The 22,907-nt window shown below is 36.5% G+C and overlaps 1 protein-coding gene across 1 annotated transcript; it reads right to left on the bottom strand.

Annotated features, from left to right (window-relative positions):
- Positions 1 to 299: 299 nt before the first annotated feature.
- On the bottom strand, positions 300 to 22,907 carry LOC100549962 (suppressor of tumorigenicity 14 protein homolog). Its single transcript, XM_031556413.2, has 17 exons — positions 22,811 to 22,907; positions 22,291 to 22,459; positions 21,534 to 21,658; positions 20,544 to 20,611; positions 19,424 to 19,605; positions 19,289 to 19,327; positions 18,266 to 18,485; positions 16,277 to 16,416; positions 15,469 to 15,566; positions 14,658 to 14,770; positions 13,902 to 14,035; positions 11,318 to 11,425; positions 9,309 to 9,428; positions 8,616 to 8,799; positions 6,461 to 6,732; positions 4,742 to 4,878; positions 300 to 2,830 (listed from the first exon to the last, which is right to left on the bottom strand). The coding sequence occupies exons 1-17, from the start codon at positions 22,889 to 22,891 to the stop codon at positions 2,672 to 2,674; spliced, it is 2,349 nt and encodes a 782-aa protein (XP_031412273.2). The 5' UTR covers positions 22,892 to 22,907; the 3' UTR covers positions 300 to 2,671.

Below are 22,907 nucleotides of genomic sequence, written 5' to 3'. Positions count from 1 at the left end.
TGACACATGGAACTGCAAAATTCTTAAATAAAACGGGAAGTTAAGAACTGAGCTGAACCTTCTGGCCTAGGCTCTTATCTCAAACTGAACAGCAGGAAAGCTATTCTATTCTGAAGTGAAGACAACTGTTGTTTCTAAATAAGGAGAAAAAACAAATGCCCTTAAATACATGCTTTTGTAATGCAGACAGGTTTGGCTCAGCTTTACAAAAAATGTAAACTCCAAAGTACAAATGCAGTTTTGACCATATCTGGGGATTAGAGTTTCAGAGGCACAACCAAATGAAGGAAACATAGACATTTACATTTTTATCATGTGTTTATTGAAAAAGAAGAAGTGAATGACTTATGCCTTTATAGTTACTAAAACCCCTACAGAATATAATTTGAGTATAGTTTAAATAGAAAGCTTGACACAAGAATTGCTGTGGGGGTAGCAGTGAGGGGAATGCCCAAAACCACAGCAAGAAAGGATGAAGAAGCCATATCCCTGTTAGACACAGGAAGCACACTGTGTAAAAATTTCAGTACTAGCTCATTCTCACGTTTTCCCAAAGATCAGTGGCTAAACAAGAACCACATATTTATGTATTTTAGAAAAAAAGCGTGCTGTGATCTGCAAGGACTGATATTCAAGTTACCAGCTTCATCTTTTTCACCTCTTTTAAAAGCTAAACACTTCCAAATACACAGCACAATTCTAAGACCTTCTAGAAAAATGCAGACAGATCTTTTATTAAATTGAATGCCTGAATTATTAAATATCATAAATGGCTTTGGAATCTTAAAAATCAGCTAGATTTGGTGTATAGGCTCATCAACAGATTATCATTTTCATAGCTAGATTTACTGCTAAGATTGAAACAATGATCTTATGACAGAAGTATGGCAGTCATTTCCTCCTCCACTTTCATCGGGACCAAGGACCTCTAAATTCCTTTTTCATCTCTTTCAGAGCAGTGTGGTCATATGGACACAACTCTTTCTTCTGGCCAGGAAAAGAGACAAAACAAAGAACATGACCTTGAAACTCGGTTCACTGCAGACCAAGGACATCAAGGAAAGTTGCACAAACCCACCAGAAGCATGCCAAAATACAAAGAGCTTGCTGGAGCCAGAGATGATACAATCCACTTGTTATACATTGCAAACCTTAGACCCTACAAGTATTTTCTCAGTGTAAAGAGAAGGTAAGAAAGCAATAAAGACTGAGGAAGGTGTCCAGGTTAATCAGGAGTGTCACAGAGCTGCAAGATTTTGCTTGTTTCTACTAGAAGACTGGATTCCACAAGAAAGACTTCCTGGCAAAGCAGTAGTCCTGAAACAGACAGCTTGCAAGCTGCCCCCAGAGAAATGCCACTGTGAGTTTTGTCCAGTCTTGCTCATGTGGTACCTTCTCTCCTCAGGCAGCTCTAGCCTTTCATTTTAAGCAGGTGGATGTGCAGTTTCTGGCACCCACTGAAGCCACTGAGGCATTGGTCTTCTATGACCTAGGGACCAATGCCATGCTGGTTTGACGACTGATACAACACAGTTCCACTACAGTTGCCACCTACCACTTTCTGCATGGGTGCTAAGTGAGTCCTCAAGTCAAATCTTGGATACAAACTAACTTACACTCCAGTGTGCGCTACAATTGAGATTTGATTGCCAGTTCCTTTATAAAGGAAATCATTCTGGTTTGGGTGATTTCATCACAGCCTAGTATCAAAGAAGGCAATTAATAAGTAGCCTTGGTATTAAGAATTATTAAAGAAGGCAAATATACAGTTTTATCTTAATCAGTTACATGCACAAATATGCACTAACAGCCTTTAGTGATAGGAAGGGGACAGTATTCTAAATTCCTGACATTTTGCTGATGAACTGATAGCTTATGAGATCTTTCTTAGGAACTTAAAAAAAGCATAATTTACAATGCACTTTTACATGCAGTTTTCTTTCATTTAATTAATTAAATTTCAGTATTTATTTCCTCTTATTTACTAATCCAAGAAACTAATTATGCTCTTCCATATTTTTTTTTTTTTTTTACTTTTTGTTTTTGTTTTTTTTTCATCATAACAGTTGTGAGCTAAGTAGTTGGTGATTTTAGGAAAAGCACTGAAGAGGACAACCCAGAAAGGAACAGCCATGAAGTGCCAGCAAAACTAAAGCACAAATTCATCTCAAATCTGTATACATGATCATATTATTTATAGTTTGAAAAAAAAACAAAGAAATTATTCACATTTAGAATCTTATAACATCAGTAAGGGAATATATGCGAATACATATGGCATGTGAGCGTGAATATCCATGTATGCCTGTGCAAAGGTAGATAGCAAAAGAGATGCACGTACATCTCAAAGGTGGAAGGAGGGAAGAAGATCTGATAAAAACAATTTGGCTGAACTTTTTTTTTTTTTTTTTTCTCCCAGATACAAATTTAATTTGTAAGGGAACCCTGTTTCTGTATTCTGTAGGGAATAAGACATATGAATCCATAAGGAACCTGAAGTTATTTGAAGCTGGTCTGAATCCAAACAGTTACCACTAGGTGAATGACAAATAATCATTTCTGCATTAAGATAGTGCTTTCTTCCACAGTGAAACAGCAGCATTTTCACATACATGATAACATAGGAAGCAGCTTTTGTAATGGAGATGACCTGCATTTTCTCCTTGGCACATCAGTTTGTATTCTGACGAATCCAGTCATAAAGTGCTGTCACCTTGGTGTATACACCAGGACGATTGCGCCGGGCACATCCTTCACCCCAGCTCACAATGCCAGCAAGGTACCATCTATCTCCATTTCCTGTGCAGGCCAAGGGACCTCCAGAATCTCCCTGAAACAAAGGGAGTTTACCTATTAGCATTCGCACACAGAGTACCGTAAAATGTTGAATTTATTCAATTTGTTTTTACTTACAAAATTAGCACACTCCTTCAGATTCTCCTAATGTACACAAGGCAGTTAACAGCCTCCAATTGGAGCTAAAACATGCAAAAGGCAAGAAGAAAGCCACCAGAAAGGAACAGTGATAGAAAGCCAACCAACTCAAACTATCCATTGATAAAGAAGAAGCCAGAACAGTTAACCCTCTCTAAGGGTGCTGGTATACTGGCAATTTGGATTATCAAAGAGGCTGATCTAGAGGCAACTTGAGAAAGGAGTCTACATATTCTAACCACTTATGCAGCTGCTTGTGAAAGACAGAAGGAGCTGTGTGAAGGTAGAAAGAGGAAGGATCTTGGAAAGAGGAACCATGTAAAACCAAAGAAGACCCAAGAGTGATAAGATAACTAAGCCAGAAAGAATATACACTTTTTCTCACTGTAACTATAACATCAGCTAAAGATGAAAACTGTTTGGAAAATTCAGATGAACTGTGAATGGACTACACAGGTTATATGACCATGAAGAAATAAAACAAATCAGGATGCCAACAAGGCTTGAGTTGTAATACAGTGGTCTTCAGGGTCCTCTGGGGATTTCCTGAAATTCAACGTCATTCATCTCTAGCACTGCACAGGAAATATGCTTGAGACAGAAGAAATAGTAAATCTGCTACAGACGAAGAAGTTAAAGACACAGAGAGCCAGCACACTGGGACACAACATAGCATAATGCATTGGAAACTGGATTAAACAGCATAGTCTATAGCAAATTCAGTTAAAATACCCATCTAAAAATCTAAGGGCATATTTTATGCAACACATATTTTGGAGGAACTTCAAGCCTTAGGTGTATTATGACATGTTCAAACAAAACAATTCTAAGGTTTAAGATTATACATAAACAGAACAGTAAGTCAACAAAAATAATGCTTCATTGAATAAGAACCTAAAGACTGCAAGAGGATCCTACAAACAGTCCACTGTATATAAAGAAGTTTGACCCATTAAGAGTTACATACTGTAAAAAATAATCTATCGCATTCAAACAGTAAACCTTATATATTATACAAAAGTTCTATCAAATTACCACTGTCTAAATTCAGTAACATGTTTTTCTCCCTTTACACAGTATCTGGAAAATTGACTGTGTTTGTAATTCAGAAAGCGGATATTAATCAAAGTAAAATTAAATACTGATAAATAGCACAAGTAATCTAACAACTAGGAAGGAAAAAGAAGAGTTAAGAGAGCTGCAGTAAGTCCAAAGGACAGTTTCTGATTGTGTGCACAAATAAACTAGGTCGTATAACTCATGATACTATGATGTAATCAAAACTCATTATATGCATGAATAAACACATGAAACAGAGGCAGCACTTCAATTGCATTTACCAAATTTACCTTTTGCATTACATATTTGTTTGCAACTGTAACAGTGTATTTCTCATCAGACTGCTACAATCCCAACACCCAGATATCAAAAAAGGAAAAAAAAAAAAAAAAAATCAACATAAATAGCAAAAAGTACAGAAGACTTAGCTTCATTCCTTTTATCCTTACACAACTGCTATTATATAACAAAATTAAGCGTGAGAGAGGAAAAAGAATTGTTTTCAACACATTTTACTCCTTGTCTTGTGAAGCAGTATTTCTCAAGAGTTTCAGATATTATTTATGCTAATTTTCCTTTCTTATTTTGAAGATCCTTAATTGCCGTGTTAAATTAATCAAATTCAGGACACCTCACTCTCCTACTACTAAGGAGTGGGAAAAAAGCAACAAAAATACTACCCCAAACTCTGAAGTTTTCCAATGAAAGTAAACATTTGTTTTCAGTTTCTTAACAAGCCCCAGATTACCTGGCATGCATCAATGCCACCGTTAAGATTCCCAGCACAGAGCATGCGTGATGTAATGAGATCATCATACAGCTTGCTGCAAATGCTTTGATTAATTATTCTCACTCTAGCTTCCTGCAGTGTTCTGGCAAGATGACCTAGGAAAAAACAAATGTTGCAGAGATGACAGTAGTACAGATTTCTATAATGGAAATCACTTGCCAAATCAAAGGAGAATTGCTCCAAACTCAAACTCTATCCAAGTGATAGTTGGAGAGTAACTCCCCTCTCTTTAATTGTGACCTGCCCTCAGCTTTTGAACACTGCTGTCTATTTTTAGACAAAGTAGTCCATATGCACCACCAGTATTCCCTTTCCGTTTCCTCAGTCTTTATTCTTATGAACTTTTTCTGCCAGAAAGCAGTAAAAAGTCATTAAATTATAAAAAATAATACAGTATACCACTGAATGTAATTAGTTTTGAATGCTATTTCAAATTGTGCCCAAAGTTTTTTGTTGTTATTTACACTCTGGTTATCTTTAAACATTGTGTGTGGCCTAGCCAAGAAAATTCCTGCATTGTTTCCCATCCTTTCACTTACGGATAAGGAGCTAAGGAATGAAAATGGAAGCAAAATGGGACTGAAACTCAAGCATGTAAGTCACAAGACATACTAGGAACTTGATTCTATACTAAAGCATTGGCATAAGGTGCTGCTGTGAACTACATATCGTCAGTCATGTTTTGGCCCAATAGTGAGCATAACCTTTTCAATATCTGCATGAACAGAAGTCTGCTTACTCATTAGGCTCTTCGGGTGAGTTGAGAATAGAATAAGCAAGACAGAAAATATGTTGTTTTCCACGTACGTTTAGATTGATTTAAAATATTACCTAAATTATTTTGATAATATAAGAAGGTATCATTAAAAAAAAACATTTGCAACTTATTAGGCTATTAAGGGTTGTCTTATATTTATTTGTTTACTTATTTATTATTTTTTATGTTATGTTTATTTTTTATGTTAGGAAAGCCAACACCACCACAGCAGATGGCTTCTGATCAAACGTGAATGATTTGATCTCAGCAGAACAGTGGAGACTAATGCAATGCTGAGGAGCTGTCTACACTCAAGTCTCAAAGCTGGCTCCCGTGTGATAGGGCCAAGATCCTACAGGCTCCTCTGTGGCTCTAATTCTACTTGCTTTTTTTTTTCCTCCCTCATCACTGCAGCAAGCTGCTCTGATCTGCAGTCAGCACTCCCCTGGGGACAAACATGAATTTACCTTTGGTTAAGACAAACAAAACCAAAAGCCACCATATTCTTGCAGTTATTTCAGGGGCTCCATATTGTTAACCACAGCCTTAGAGACCAAGTCTTTCTCCTCTGTGTTTCCAAGTTCCTGTTCTCTTGACTAGAAGGCAGATTATTATGTATTCACTGGATAAATGAAACTATGAAGATGAAAATGGGCTTGCTTTTTGTAAATGTGTAAACACATTTGTTTTTCAGTGATCTGTGACATCATCTCTAACCCCACACACAGTATGTGTATTGACACTTACTGCCCACTACAAGTATATTCAGAATTTGTAGCCTGGTATGACATTTTCAAGTTTCTTTTTATAGAACTATTATGTAAACCAGAAGCATTTTCTCTTAGGACTATAAATATTTCATTGTTAATGTTTAAAATTAAGCCAAACTTGCAAGAAGTATATCCAGGAAATGAACATACTATTTTCTTTTTTGGCTCCCCAGCCAGTTACATAGCAGACAGTTCCATAAAGAAATACTCTAGAGCTGCTTGGTAAACAAATGGGCTGTACCAGCTCGCTGAAGAATACAGGTGTCTCCAGTTCCAACAGAGCTATGTCATAATCTGAGATAGATTGGTCATACTGTGGGTGGACAATAATCCTTCTGATCGATCTCATAGCTACATGATTGCTCTTTTCATTAACAGTGCGTAAGCCCATATATGCTCTCCACATAGATGGAGCAGAGTATCTGTAAAGAGAATGTTTTTAGAACAACCCATTGCAAAGCAGTGCAGTATCAGTTCACTCCATTTTATGAACAGTATGGTATTTGATGAGATTCATCAAAACAAAATGAATGGAATAGAACCATAAGTAGAACCATAACCACTTATGAAGATAGATGTTTTATAGTCTCTGCGTCCTAAAACAATAAATAATGGTTTGAGTTACCATTTTGAAATTAATAATGTCCTAAAGCTATAAGATCAGTTCTTGGAAAAGCACATTTTTCAGCCATCTTTAGAGTAAGCAACGCACCCTGTGTATTCTACAATACTTTCAAAGCTGACTCTTATATTCAGGTATGATGAAAACACAATGACATATGCTATGCTGTGGTAAATCATGCAGTTTTTCTTTGTAGTGCAGTTAACTGTATGGTTTTCTTTTGGTACAGAGATCAACCCCAACTGACCCACCAGAAATCTTTTGCATAAATAGCCTTAGGACAAATATTAGGTGGAAAAAGAGAGGTACAGATGGACAGGTAGGTTATCGGTCCTGACGCTGTCCACAGGCAATGACCAAAGCAGAACCAGACTGAGCTATTAGCAGTGGGTTTCTCAGAGCTCTGTTTTCAGCACACTTATACTTCCAGCAACACTTGTCTCGGGTAAAAGTCAGTCTTGCTATTGACATTCCTGGGCCAAGAAACAGGCCAAAGTCAACTGTTCTGACATACAAACCTCAAAAGCACATATCCTTCTTCTCATACTAGCAGTGGTTCTTCAGGGTCTTGGTCAAAATTCTGTTAAATAACATGTCTGTTTTAATTATAAAATTACTTTGTGCCGATTGGATAATTAAACTTGAAAGTGGCTATTTAGCTACAGCAATAACTTACTGCTGCACGTCACCACAGTTTTCAACCGTTTACTATCTAAAGCACATGCATCAAAACTCTAATCAACACACAAATGGACAGCTGTTCGGAGAATTCTCTGACTGTAATTATGTCATTTGATAACAGATTAAAACTCTTAAGCCTCAGATACTAGAATTCAGGTCGAATCAAGATGCACCAGAGCATACAGAACTGGAAGAATCCTCATACACATTACACATTCCTGTGTATGAAAAGAGAGGTTATCTACTCGGTTAAGGATAACTGGGATACATATACAGCTCAGGGAAATTCTCTGAAAAAACTTCTCTGTGCTGAGTAAAAGCCAGATTACATCTCAGACACAAGCACTGCACTGCAATATCTGTCTCTGCAGTATTTACAGCCTTTATTCAGTGTGGTCTCTTTCCCTAGGTCATTAAAGCATTTTCCACAATTATATGCAACACTGTGGGTGATAGTGGGTTATTAAAATGATTAAAGTGAAGGCAATTGTTTTGCCTTGAAAGTAAAGCACAGGAATACAAAATGTTTGTCACCAACTCAAAAACTAATATGCAGTCATACTACTGGAACTCATGTACACATTGCATCAAGAGAACCGTGATGTGCTTGACAAGCAAAAATATGATCTCAGTCTTGTCTGAACATGTGCCATATGTTGCACAAGTACCAGATTATCTTACAAAAAAAAGCTATACAATCTTTACTGTAAATTATGTCTAGTTATTGTCATGCATACAATCTCATTCTCAGCAACTGAATCCTTTCAATCATGTGTTTTATCATCCAGGATTCACTGGAGATAGAGGCAGAAAAATTACTTCAAATATTTGGGACTTCCAAAGTGTGCATAATACACTGAGGGTTCACGTACTTCTAATGTCACAGTTATACCTGATTCAATTTATCAAAACATGGAATACCTACTACAGATGTTTGAAAGCAATACTGCAAAATTGTCAAACTTCAAATTGCAGAACTCTGACAGCATAATCTTTCCATACCTTATGGAATCAGAATCCAGAAAGCAATGGGCAGCAGATACAAGCCACCTCTTGGAAATAACAGATGCACCACAGATATGGCCATGTGCTCCTATTTGTAAACTTGCTTGCCAAGGCCATTTTCCAGATTGTGCATCTTCACCTCCAACAATCCTGTTTTTCTTAAACTGGTGTCTTCCACAAGCTAATAGAAATAAAAGAAAAAAAAAAAATGATACAGGTACTTGCCCATTTTCACTCAATGGGTGGGTAAGGAATAAATCACACTTTGCTTATCCTCCCTTACAGATTCCCTAAGAGGTTAATAACCCCCAAACCATTTAAACACAATCCTAAACTGGGCTGTTTTCAACAGTTTACTGGAATAAGATCTTATTGTTTCCCTACTTATATACACTGCTCCATGAGTCTTTGAATTTCATTCAGATGGAACATGCAACAAGATCTACCAGTTTAACAATCTGGAAACGTTTATTGCTTGAAATAAATAATCACAGACAGAATAGATCAGTAAGTTTAAAATGAGAAGGTACAAAAAATTTAAGATGTCTGTTTTCATGCAAAAGTTACCAGGAATTTTTTTTAAACTCACATCTGATATTATCAACTTTTAATATAGTAATACTTGATAATGGCACCAATTCCTAACTCTGTTTTGTGATGTCTTTAATTTTCAAATAACTGTTACCACACCACAGTTCATTTCATCAGATCCATCTGTGCAGTCTCTTTTCCCATCACACTCAGGATTTGGTTTCAGCAAGCATTTTCCATTAAGACATTTGTAAGTATAAGGGAAGCAACTTTTGTAGGCTGAAATGAGAGAGAAGACAGTGTCACGTACTCTTCTGTTCCAAGTGTTGTTCAAAGCCACACATTCCAATCTGTCTGAAGTCATAGTCTGTGCTAGTGTAAACAGTTCCCTCTGGAAAATGATTAATAATCACACTAATTTAAATCTCAGTCATCCCTGAAGAAATATACCACAGCCTTCAGCTGCACTCATTCTGATTTTAACTCCGAAGTGAGTAAACTAGGCTTGTCAGATCTACTGTTTTACCTCTACTAGAACTATATGCATTACAAATCACACATTGACAGAGCAGATATTACTCAGAAGTCATCTTTTTGTTTTAAGTCAAGCAATCTCCAATAAATTTTTTGTTAATAACTATCATAGTTTGCTATATAGAAATTCTGACCTATGCTATCATGCTTGTGACAGGGGGGTTGGAGCTTGATAATCCTTGAGGTCCCTTCCAACCCAGCCCATTCTATGATACTATGGTTCTATGACACTATAATTATCAGTTGTTTACAGCAATCTTGAAATAGCAGTAAGGATTTTTCCAGCAAACAAGGACATTCTGCTGGCTATGTCAAGGACCGAAGATTCAAAACAAGACAAAAATTATATTGGCAAAATGCAAGGAGACATTAGCAGTACCAGCAATGTCCATAATGGTGTTGTAAAGACACGTATGTGGTAAAAGGACAAAAGTCCCAGAACTATAATGTCTCTGTCCCTTACATTACTTGGTACTGATCAGGCAGCATTTGAGGAGAATTTGCTGTTTTAACAGAAACACACAGCAAGACACAGATCTTCCAAATAAAAATCACCGTTATCCTTGATTTTACTTTATTAATTTCTGCTCTAGACTCTCCCATAAACTAGTTACACTAGGCATGTTATGTTTTTACTACTACAAAACTTGTGCTGTGAAAGAGTACATAGAAATACTAAATTCAGTAAATAATTCAGAAGCATTTCCATTCACTTCGTATGAATAGGTGATATGAAGCAGGATGACTACCAAAATAGGTCCACATCAGAAGCGAATTGAATTTGAAGTTCTTTTGCAAATTAGATTCTATTAAGCAGATTTCTCATATAACAGTACTGTCATTACTTTTAGTCATTGAGATTACAGGCCTGAGGACATCTCTTAAGGTTCATTTTTAATCCCAGTAAATCCTTGTGGTAATGCCTTATGTTGTCCTTGCACAGGAATCAGTACGAGAAGAAAGGTTAAAATACAGCAGGTCCTTACTGGGAGACTGAGCATATTGTTTATCTTAACCAGTGACAACCAGTTGTGACAGCAGCATGAATCATTCCTGCTGCAAAACAGAGCAGGGAATTCTTAGCAGCTAAGCTATGGCAGAAAGTAGCTAAAGATGCATTCATTTGTTAAGTTCAGAAAGTAGTATCTCGATTTTGTGTGCTTAATTGGATTTAGTGCATTTGGAGATGACATTAACTTTCTTTCCTCTTCACCAACACTCTCTCTATGGATAGGCAAATCTAAAGACTTCATGTAAACGTATGCTGTATGCTTAGTCAAACAAGTGGAACTCACAGAAAATATGATGGAAAAAAAGAACCCTCTAAGAAGTCTGCTTTTTTGTGTGTGAGAGGGGAAGATGGTGTGTGCCTACCAGTACAAATAGAAATGGCTGCTTAAAGCCATTTTCAGGAAGTTAATGGACACTGACTACAAAAGTACTTCTTGAAGAGGAAAAAAAATCCTTGGTTTGGATTCTTACATGTAGAAAATTCAACTGTATTTATAATCTGCATGTCTACTGGAAGATTCACAAATTGAATGAGAAAGTTCTGCATTAAAAATTAAAATGAATGCATCTTCGCTTCTGCCTTCCACCATCTCTTGGAAAACAGCAAAAAAATATATACTTACAACAGTTATTTTCATTGCTGTCCTCACTGCAGCTATCATCACCTTCACAGGTTTTATACTGATGCTTACATTTTCCATCGCCACAGTTCAAGCGCTCTGGAGTACAACCTGAAGAAGAAAGGTCTGTAAATGTTTATCCAAATATCTAGTTGGTGGCCATGTGTTATCTTCACTTGCTACAGGTCAGCTTGACATTACTTGCCATTTCTATCAGACTATTTCTTGTTAGTTTCTAGTAAGGGAAAGATTCACTGCATTAATTAACTTACGCTCTGCTCTCTGGACCTGGATTACCTTCTGGTCGCTCTTTCCAGCGTCTCTTTATTGTTTCCCATCTTCTTTTACATGCACTGTCACACTCCAGCCAAGGCCTTTTCACAGACAGTTGTGAACACCCGTTCAAACATTTGTCTTACATCCTAGTACAATTTTTTTGTTGTTGTTATTCTTGTTTTGTTTGTTGTTGTTTTTAACAAATAAAGCATACACAACCATAGAACTTTGTGACTTTCCTGTCAGATTATCAGTCACTGTCACATTCCTGTCCCCAGACATTTTTCAGCAGAAAAGAGATGTAAGCAATCTGTGTGTTAGATTACAGAAGTCCAGATTTTATCTTTTTTTGAATGGAAGACCATTTTCTTTATATAAGTTCTCCATCACATCTAGTCCATTCATAAATCCATTACTCTTCTTATTTGTGGCACTTTTCTTATTTCATAAGCATCTTCTCTAGTCCATCATTTAAATCACTAGCAGAAATTATGGAATGACCAGTAACATATATTAGCAGAACAACAGTATAAATATCTTTCCATTTTGGCTGTGAGACATTGGCAATCACTTTCTGAAAACAGTTTCCTATACTTTTTTTTTCCTCACCTTGGTTCCCACACTTCCTGAAATGCTCACACAATATTGCATGTACAATTTCTCCTATATTAACGTTCTCATGGTATTCAACCAAATCAAAACTAAAAACTCCATACTTACTTTTAACCATTCTTTCATCATTTACAAATAGTTCAGCTTGATTACCCATTGTTTTATTTTTTAGAAGCTTAACTTGTAAAGACCGGTGTAAAATTTTCATTTTTTCTATTTTCCCACTCTTTAAAGGAATACACTGCACAGTCTCTTCTCCAGACTTTTCAATCATCACTCATATACTTCATGCAAGCTTAAAAGTAGATACAATTTTTATCAGTTGATCTCTAAACTCCCTAAGATAATCTGATTACAGGTGCACACAAATAATTGCCCTACCAGTATCTAATTAATCACTACCATCTGAATAGCCTTTCCACTAGTCAGACAGACTACTTGAAGGAATGAATGCCTTATCTGTGCATCCAAACTGTTGAGGACAAGCTAGAAAAAAATCATAGAATCATATAGTGGGTTGGGTTGGAAGGGACATATAGACTATCCAGTTCCACCACCCTGCCATAGGCAGGGTTACATTCCACCAGATTAGGCTGCCCAGGGCTCCATCCAACCTGACTTTGATCCCCTCCAGGGATGGAACATCCACAGCTTCTCTAAGCAGCCTATGCCGCGGCCTCACCACTCTGAGTGAAAAATTTCCCTTAACATCTAAGTCTCACTTTTCTTTTTAATTTAAAACCATTTCTCCTTGTGCTATCACTATCTACCCATGTAAAAAGTTGGTCTAATTCCTGCTTATAAAATCCCTTTAGGTACTGCAATTAGGTCATCCTGGAGCCTTTTCTTCTACAGACTGAACAAGCTCAGCTCCCTCAACCTTTCTTCATAAGCGAGGTGACTCTGAACCTCTGATCATCTTTGTGGCTCTCCTCTGGACCTGCTCCAACAGTTGTGTATCTTTCTTGTGTAATATTCCAGACGAGCATCAGAAGGGCAGAGTAGAAGGGAACAATCCCCTCTCTCTCTGCTGGCTACCTTTTTCTTTTGATGCAGCCCAGCATACTGTTGGCATTTTGGGCTGTAAGCACGTCATTTCTTCTCAGATCAGGTCAACTTTAGTTTTTCCTCCTCTAACACTGGAGGTAAATTAACAGCTTAACAAGGCTGAAGGACCAAACTAATTTGTCCCACGTTTATGTAGTCAGTTCCAATTTGGAGTTGTTTTCTTCTCTTTACTGCCTTGATAGGAGGAAAAGATACTACTCAGCTAGTACTAGTAGCTCAAAGCAGGAATTCCTCTGTAAGAAAAGAACCTATCTCAGATACAAAAATACTTTTAAGTCACCAATGAAAAGAACTACACTCAGTCAAGCAAACTGAGGATCTGAGGTTTCACAGTGTGATCTTTTGAAGTCATGGAGAACTAATTTCATGGAGCTAATTTCATTAGCAAAAGGAAGTTAGTCTGTTAAGAAACAAAAAGAGAGAATATTTCTGGAAATAAGTAAAAGCTTCTAAAAGCAACATTCCCCTAATATCTCAGATATATTTGTTCAGTTAACATTAACATAACACAAAATAACATTTTAAATATTACTCTCAAAAATAAGCAAAAAGGCAAATTGATTTGTAAATATGTTGTCTGTCAAAAATGGTTTCTGTAAGCTCCTTTTAAAGTGCATGTGTATTCACTTACTGTCTGCGTGACTGAAGGCTCTGTATTCAATATAAAATCCTCTATGGGTGACTAGTTCATCGGAATGGAAGTTGATAGCAACAGAATAGCCATATTCTCTGTTTCTGCCATTTTCTGAAATATCTTTACAGTATCTGGCAAGACAAAATTAAAAGGAGTCGATTTCCAACCAAACTAAGCATTACCACCTAGCTGCCTTTCCTATTATTAAAGGGTACAAGTACCAAAAAGCTTTAAAGCAATGCAATAAAGATATGGTTTTTGTTGTTGTTGTTTGTTTGTTTTAAAAGTGTTTTTCAGCACAATGGAAGTATTAGAAAGCATTTTAAAAAATACCTTCCATTCCACCCCACCATATCCACAACATTTTTATTTGCATTATTTGCTGAAAACAGTTACAACCATTAAAGAGTAACTGGCATAGGAAGTGAAATTTCAAATTACTCAAGCACTACACCCATGTTAAGATCATAGCCAGGAATACTCAGATCATCCACTGCAGCTGCATAAAATCCTGCAGTTTCATCACTGCTCTCAAGAGAAACAATAAAGTAAAATATTTATCACTGTAGAAGTAGTAGTATACTTAAATTAACATAATGACAAATGTTTAGATTACAAATGTACTAGAGCAGGAGTAAGTATTATTCTGCTGAAATTCAGTGGAAACAAATCTGGTGAGACCTTTTTCCTTAGTATGACGTGTAGAACGATAAAGTGCAAAATAACATGTCAGAAGATAGTATATTGACTTACCTAACTCCATCAATTTCTAACCAGTCTTTATCACATTTACTGGACCCTGGAGACTTCTCTTGAATTTGTATTGCAAGGATTTTTAATGAGAGCTTGTAGGCAGGCAAGGGTGCCTAAAAATCAAAGGATAAGTAAACACAACCACAAAATAAAAAAAGTCTGCTGCTGAGATAGCATGTAAATCATGCTTTACTTATCAACGGATTGAAAATGATTTTTTTTTTTTTTTTAAATGATCCACAGTAGGACCTTTGAATAAACAAAATTTTTCTACCTTGAACATGTATAGAAACATTTTTAGCCCCACCTTTGGCCAGAGTGTGCTACATAAGAAATGTAAGCTTTTCTGCAGCAAACAGAAAACACAGTATCTGATGTTCACAATATGTTTGCACCACCACATGTTCCTAGAAGGTCAAATAAAAAATTTAAGAAGGTTCTGATGCACAGCTCAAGGAAATAGTGTAATGTGTACTGTCTGAGACATGAGTTACATGAACTTCTTTTGTCTTTCTGATATAGAAATAAAGCCAGGGACTATGAGTATTTTGCTCCAGCTGCTAGGAATTGTCATCTTGTCCACCGTTTTATTTCAGTCATGTGCAAACACTCAATCTTTTGGAAATCCTTCTCTTCCACAGCTGGTATTTGTACATAAGGAAAAGAAAACAGGGTGCCTGCGAAGTCAGGTGCAGTGGTCTTATTATGTTTTCCCTTCATCTCACCAACATCAAAAGATGTTACTCCCAGTTTTATGTCTATATCACATAAAGCAAAGTCACCACAACTCAGAATTCTTCCCAGAACTTACTCGGATGATCCAGCTGCAGTCAATGTTTGGTGGGTAGTAACTTGGGTAGTAAGGGGAACTCAGACTTCCATTCCAGGAAATATAATGACCACCACACACTGGAGGAGAATTATAACAGCAAGGAACAGAATTATCTCAGCCGGGTTAAAGGGGAAAGCCTACTTCTCCTGCTTGGATACTTCTCTATTCGCAGAGTTAGAATAATGGGTTGTGAACTGATTAAACTCAGTTTTAACCTGGATTAACAGAGAATCACTCTTAAGTCCCTTCTTAGTCCCCTTAAAAAAAAAAAAAAAAAATTAAAAAAATCACATTGCAGTTGAAACTAAATATGAAATACTTCTGATGGAAGTTTTTTTTGTTTTTTAATTTAAAAAAAGTTCTTTGACATTAAATGGAAAAAACAATTAAACATGAACAGTATGGAATACTCCTGCTACTTATAATTTACCTCTGGCCTTCCTATGAACATCCTCAGAAGTTAGAAAGCATTCAGTTGTCTAACATGATACCTCTGACTAATTTCATGTAAACCAAAAAATTTGAATATATTGGTTCTGAGGCTGAAAACGTACATCACTTTTGAACTGCATCTATGAGGTTTTAGTTTCTCTCCTAGATGCCCATCCCCTATAGCATTGCCTTTCTTTAAGTATGCAGTGAATAATAATAATAATAAACTAAAACAAATTTGAAAATAGCATAATCCTGGAAAGGGACATGGGGTTCTGGGTGATGGAAAGTTGAACGCAAGGCAGCAGCATGCCCTGGTAGCTTACACCAATATTTGTTTATGTTAGTCACTTACTGATTTTAGGGATTGCTTGAAAGTGAGCTTTTAGTATATTCCTTTCTTCTCTGTGGTCCAGTGAGAAGGTAAGTAACATGACATTACTTGAAGAAGTTAAACGTATAACTGGAGGAGTCCAGGCTCCAGAGCCGCACCACCTGAAATATTAAAAAGATTGCATAGAAAAAGCTTCCCACATTCCAATCACCTTTTTTGACCAACTGGGCAGAGATGACACTGATCCAACCAGCTGTTTCAGGAGTACTTCCCCAACTACTATTTTTCCTTAATTGTTCCACCTCAATGATACTACATGAGATGCTAATTCCCCGTATCCTTGCTGACCAACTTAGAATAATCATCACAGATATTCTTGCCTAACAGGTGCGCTGGACTTTCCAGACCTGTAGAAATATCAGAAAGGCAGCGCCAGATTAGGTTATTTCAGTAACAGCCGTAGTACTGAGAAGCAATGGGCAGTGATGAAAAAAGCCAGAAAGTGCTCAGCTCAGCAGTGTTGCACAGCATCTATGCAACAGATAATGAGCCTTTCAGCATTCAATTTGATTTCACATCCTAAGAGCTTTTACAAGAGGCGTAGATCTCCATCTGTGGCAGTTATTTCCTTTTATTCTTTAATTTGAAATAATTATGAGTTCATTTATATCCTGAAGCGCCTGAATACTTATTGTTCCTTGTAACATGAGTTGCTATTTCATGCATTTCTAAATTAGCTATTTTATTTATTGTATTTTTAAGTCTACAGTGTATTTAGTATTTCTTTTCATTAATTTACAATTCTATGTGTGTGAAAAATTTCAAGTAGAAAACTAACAGGCATAAGAAAAAAGGCACATTTGCTACTTTGGCAATAGAAGTAATCAAGAAAATTGGTTTGTTTGTAGCATTCAACACCATTTTAGTCGCAGCATTCTTTTCTCTGCTGCTCAAATCAAATTCTTTGATAGATAGACATCAATACACATACATATTCTTGATATTTAACTTATGACTTACTGCATCAGTGTTTTCTAAACATGTTGCATCATACACTTGTGGGTTTTGCTAGCTTCCTGGTGCTTTCATGCACATGGTTGTCTATTCATTTCTGGTTTGTAATAGACTGAGCCACTACACAACAGAGAAACAGTTCAGGAAATAACCCATAGTCAGCAGTAGAGTGTATGCAGCCGAGCATTAGGCATGGGATTCTCCATGCTATGCTACCTATATGTGGTGCTGTTGATTTGGAGACAGTAAGAGTTTAATTAATTACAGAAGGAATTAGTCTATATAAACCTGCCCTTCTGACAATCTACCAACAATGATGAGATCTATTGTCTATTGACCTATTGAAACTGAAAGCACAACTAAATAAATACATTTTGGACAGTGCTAACTGAATCTGCATGTTCATCTAACGTCTACCTCTCTACCTAGTAGGTCTGTTATTTTTTGTTTGTCATTGAAACCATTCTAAAATTTGTTGGACTATTTTGTTCACGGTAGATAACACGCCCACACATAAAACTTGACTCTGGAAGATTAGGATTAGTGTGGCTGCTGAAAATTACAGTAATGTTTGATCTCATTTATGCAAGTGGACTTCAAAGTGACTGGGGATGAAGCCTTCCATAGACATAAGCCTGTTATGAACAGAGGTGCGACTGTGAATGAACTACTATAAAATAGGCATTTTCAACAATTAATAAAATACAATACTCAAAGAAAAAAAAAAAAGTCTGTATATTCGTGTCAACAATTTTATGAACTCCCACATAGTAAAAAATGATTCATAGCATAAAATTAAACCCACTGAAATTTATAAATTATTATAGGGTGGATAATATGAAAGACCTTTTTATCATACACTTTATGAAGATTTTTAATTAAGCTGTATTAGGAATCTCTTACATTTTGGAAGCCTGATTGAGACCAATTTCATACTCAGCAGTTTCAGAGAGCTTCTCTACAGCTCAAGAACCTCTTTGCCCCATACTAACATACCTTGTAATGATCTTGTTCTGCAGAGGAAGAAGGAAATCATATGCAGACAAACGGTGAGATGCACAGTTCTCTGAAGTGACAACATGCAAAGAGGTAACTACCAGTCTCACTACACAGTTAGAAGGAACTCGCAACCTCCATTGATAAAAAGACTTCTTGGGATTCAGCAGAGTTAGAGTTCTGTTGTTACCTGGCTTTGCATACAGGTCGAAGGATACTGCTATATAAAGAATCTAGATTAGTGGCTGAAAAACTGAAATAAAAAAACAAATGAAATGAAAAACAAATAATTGGTGAAAAATTCAGAAGTGGTGGCAATAAACACCTACATGCATGTCTTGATTATTTTAATCTCTTCTTGACTTATTTTCACAATCTACTCCTTCCCCTTCCAGGCTGCATCACCTCATCCTGCTCTGGACAACAAAGCACAGAGCTTCACTATCACCACTGGCTCACTGCACACTCAGCAAGCAGGAGGGGACTTGTCTGCAACAGCTACAATCTCTGCCAGAAACCTGCCTCTTCCTTTGCCATTTCTTGACCTACTTTCATGCAATGAAAACACTAAGTACAGGAAGCCAAACTTGAGACATGCATGATATTGAAAGACTGGGAAGAGTCAACTGAAGTTCTACTGTATTTGAATGATCACTAACTACAAATAAACTAGTCACAAGGAAAACAAAACTCTGTTTAGCTATATGCAGCAGCTTTTTTTTTTTTTTTTTTTTTTTTTTTTTTTTTTTAAAGATGCCAAGGATGCACAGCTCAATTCAGTTTAGTGCAGAGTATTCAATTCCAGCCATGCTACTCAGAACATCATAATAAAACCAGTAAGCTATTTTCAAGCCAGGGAAGATCTCTAGTTTGGTTTGATTCATAAGACCCACAAATACAAGGATAACTCAGAAACTGCTGTTTTCCTATTACAGGATTGATTTTTTTTCTGTTTTTTCTTCTTCTTTTTTTTTTTTTCTCCACAAAAGTAACATGAGTAATATGGGATTGAAGAATAATTACCTGATTTTAGCATCACATCGTATTCTGTAGAATCTGAAACTGAAATTTAGTAACTATCAATTACACCAACCAAAGATGAAAACCAGAGAAAGAAAAACAGACAGAATAGATATTAAATGACAGGTACATTGTTACCAAAAAGCTCCATTGTAACAAGATCAAAATCTCCTTCCCCAGAAGTACTGAATATGTGAGGTATTTGTTTACTACTCATTTCTTTTTGTTCCAACGGGATTAACTTTTTAAGAGAGCCAGTAATATCCTGTGGTGCCCAGAATGTATTCCAGTAGTAAGCTCGAAGTCCATGCTCTCCTTCACTGCGTATGGGAAAAAGCATCAGTGTCATAAATACACTCTAGATAGTATTTTGAACATGATTTCCATTGCTTTTCTGGCTTACACTAGTTTGCTAGTCAGTTGAACAACTGGTCTATATATACATGTTTATACACACACACACACACACACACACACACACGAATAACTGAGAAAAAGCTGTTCAAACATTAACACTCAGACAAAAATCTACTCCTCAAAGAAAATCCTGCAAATAGTTTTACGGAATTGGATGTTTTCATACCTGTTGTATACACTATACACTTTAAAGATCATATTCCAGTACTAGACACATTTTCCTTGATATATTTTAACTGAGGCTTCATACCACACAACAGTATAATTTTATGCTTGTGCTTTGATACACACAATTCTTGATATAAATGATATGTACAGATACACATATAAAGGATTTTTTCAGTGATTCAAAGAGACAGTCCATCACAAGTGTCCTTTTGAAACTGCTGATGGACTGACCTTCCAGTTTTCAGAAATCTGGGATAGTAACAGCCATCTGCTCAAAGTGTTTACATTTCTCAGCAGGACCTTAAATAGAGTGCCTTTAAATTTTGTTTTTGGAAGGTTAAAAAGGAGCTTCACTTGAATAGAGAAACCCAAAATAAGCTACACGTGAAAAAACCATGCTGGGCTATGATGCCAGTAATCAGAAATGGATGAACAGATTACAGAGCAAAAGCACCATTAATCAGATTTCATTTCTCTCACTAATCTGAGGTTACACTATTATCTTAGAGCTTAGTTCACATTTTTATCTTGTCTTCCATTTCCTGTTATGAAGCATATTATCTCAGTATCACGGCATTTTATCCCAAAGTAACAAATGTAAAATCTGCCAAAAAGACAAGATTAACACAATTAAAGATCACATATTTAAACCACATACTGGAAAAGTACCTACCTGAAAGCAGCCACTATGGACTTCAAATAATACTTTCCCAAGGTGGAACACTCATAGGATTCTGCGAGCTGACAGGTAAAAAAAATTGTGAAAGTAACTCTGAAGTGTTATATTTTAGTGTCAATAATGTGTCTTACGTTGGGAAGTATTTATCCTATTTTTTCCTTTCCAAAACCCCCTAGGCATGACAGACACTATCAAATAATTTCAACCAATGTCTCAAACAGGGATCATAAAGACATACGCATTCTCATTAAAAGTGATCACGTTTATAAGAACATTGAAAAAAGCTCTTGATAATCAACCATGAAAAATAAGCTTTAACCAAACCTGCTTATATTTTGCTATAAGACTTCACATTTTTTAGTTACCTAAAATTTGTGGCAAATTTCTGTCATATAATCTGGATGTAAGGAAAGTGTATTGGCTGTGCACTCGGAGACACTTGATTAGCCCTTTTGGGAAATACCAGCTAACAGAGAACTGCTTTGTGTTTAAAGCTTCTGATTGCAAGTAGCAAAGAAACCACTGATCTCAAAAATATGAATGCATATCAACAGTACAAGAAAGCAAGCACTGTTTAGGGAAGAAAAGCAGAACAAATCGACAAATCAAAACTAATGCGTTAGTTTAAATGCTATGCATTAAATGCAAGCTATAATTAAAAACAAACAAAAGCAGGACAAAGAGAAAATATACAGCAAGGAGGAATTTTCAAGTATATAAAAGCAAAACAGAAGAACAAACTCCTTCAAGAACAATAATTTGCCCATAATCAAAAAGACCTCAGAAATGCTGTCTTTATGGTAAGAGAGAAAGACACAGCTGTTTAGCTGCATTCCTAAAGCCGTACACCTCCACAATACATGTTTTAAACTCATTGTTTTTGAAAAAATAAATTGTGACTCAAACTGGAGTCTTCTCCCTAATCTTAATTTGATTCTGCAATAAATATTATTAAGTTACTGCCATACCTATATGGGGACTTACATAATTTTGGATTGCCTCTGCTTGCAGGAGGAATTCCTGTGAGCTGGGATCATTGAGATCATTTGTGTAAGTCAGATTAGGAATTTCTACACTTCCACCAAAATATATTAAAGTGAAAGCTGGAGCTGAGGAAAAAAAAACATCAAAAATCAGTACATCTGATAACATTACGGAAAAGATTCCAGAACAAGACAATTGCAGAAGTACATATTTGTCTTTGGCATCAGCAAGCATTAGTTCTGAAGAGAAACCTGCACACATGTGCGAGTTCTGAGTCCCATTGCTACACCAACAGAAAGGAGAGAACTGAGGTATAGGCTCAGATAACCATTTCGACCAGTAATGCTTTAATTCTCAAACTTCCTTCTTTTTGCAGGGCTCTCCTAAAGAGAGATGATTTTCATGGCTATGAGTTGAGGTCTGTGAAAAAGTATACAAAAAGTAGGAACTCACTCTGTTTTGAAAAAGTGACTGGAACGCAGACTGTTAATTCATCAAGGCTATTAGGAAAGATAACAGTTAAATAATGATGGTACTCAGAAGCAGAGACAAAACTTAGGAATAAAATACATGCCTTCTTGCGCAACTATCAACAGTGCTGATTTTTGTGCATTTTGTTGTTTAGCAAAGACTTTAAAGAGAAATGAAATTCAATGACTGCGCACACAGTAAGTGCTTAGAGCAGAGCTTTTGGAATTAAGCATTCACATAGTTCAAAACCACCGTCCCATCCAGATCGTGCTGGGGAATAACTTACAGAACGAATAGTGCAGGACTAGCACAATTACTGCAACTGATAAAAAAAGTAGAGATAATATTCCTAGAAGCCATCTTCTCCAGAAACACGGTCTCATCCATTTGAAGAAATAGTACTTCTGACACAAACCCTTTTGGTAGGATGTGCAGTAGTGAATATACAGATTTTCCTAAAGAAAGACATAGGATGGCATCAGTTGGATGACAACACAAAGAGAGCCATTGTATCATTTTTCAGTATATTTGCTCTTTTAGTTTTTATCGGAGATACAAATTAACAGATTAAGACAATGTGTTTCATATTATGTCACACACAAAACCCATGCACTTCACTTTTTTGCATTTCAAATGATAAAAGGTCAGGGTGGAGGAGAGAAAAAAATTGCTGTCACTTTAGTTAGAAGCAATTGCACATGAAGAGCAGAGATCAATACACACCAACAGAGACCTGTAGGCATCAGAAGGTGCCATAGAGAATGCTTACTGTGCTCCTGCTGTAAAGCACAACTGTTGTCTCTTACCTGCCCATCAGCCTGCTCAGGGTGGTATGGAGCTGGTATGCTGTACACAGAAACCCGTCCGGAGGGAAAAGCCTGTGTCATGATGCCTTGAGAAATG

This window comes from Meleagris gallopavo, chromosome 1 (assembly GCF_905368555.1).
Source record: "Meleagris gallopavo chromosome 1, MGAL_WU_HG_1.1, whole genome shotgun sequence".
NCBI lineage: Eukaryota > Metazoa > Chordata > Aves > Galliformes > Phasianidae > Meleagris > Meleagris gallopavo.
The sequence above is the reverse complement of the archived record's forward strand: the minus strand, read 5'-3'. Positions and strand labels throughout refer to the sequence as shown.

Bases quoted from the DNA above. Each gene is read 5' to 3' on its own strand.
- LOC100549962 (XM_031556413.2), bottom strand. From the start codon at position 22,891: ATGACACAGGCTTTTCCCTCCGGACGGGTTTCTGTGTACAGCATACCA. The intron at 19,606-20,543 runs GTAGGTACTTTT...TCCCATACGCAG, and splicing joins TCCATAGTGGCTGCTTTCAG to TGAAGGAGAGCATGGACTTC. The intron at 8,800-9,308 runs GTGTGGTAACAG...TATTTCTATTAG, and splicing joins ATCTGATGAAATGAACTGTG to CTTGTGGAAGACACCAGTTT.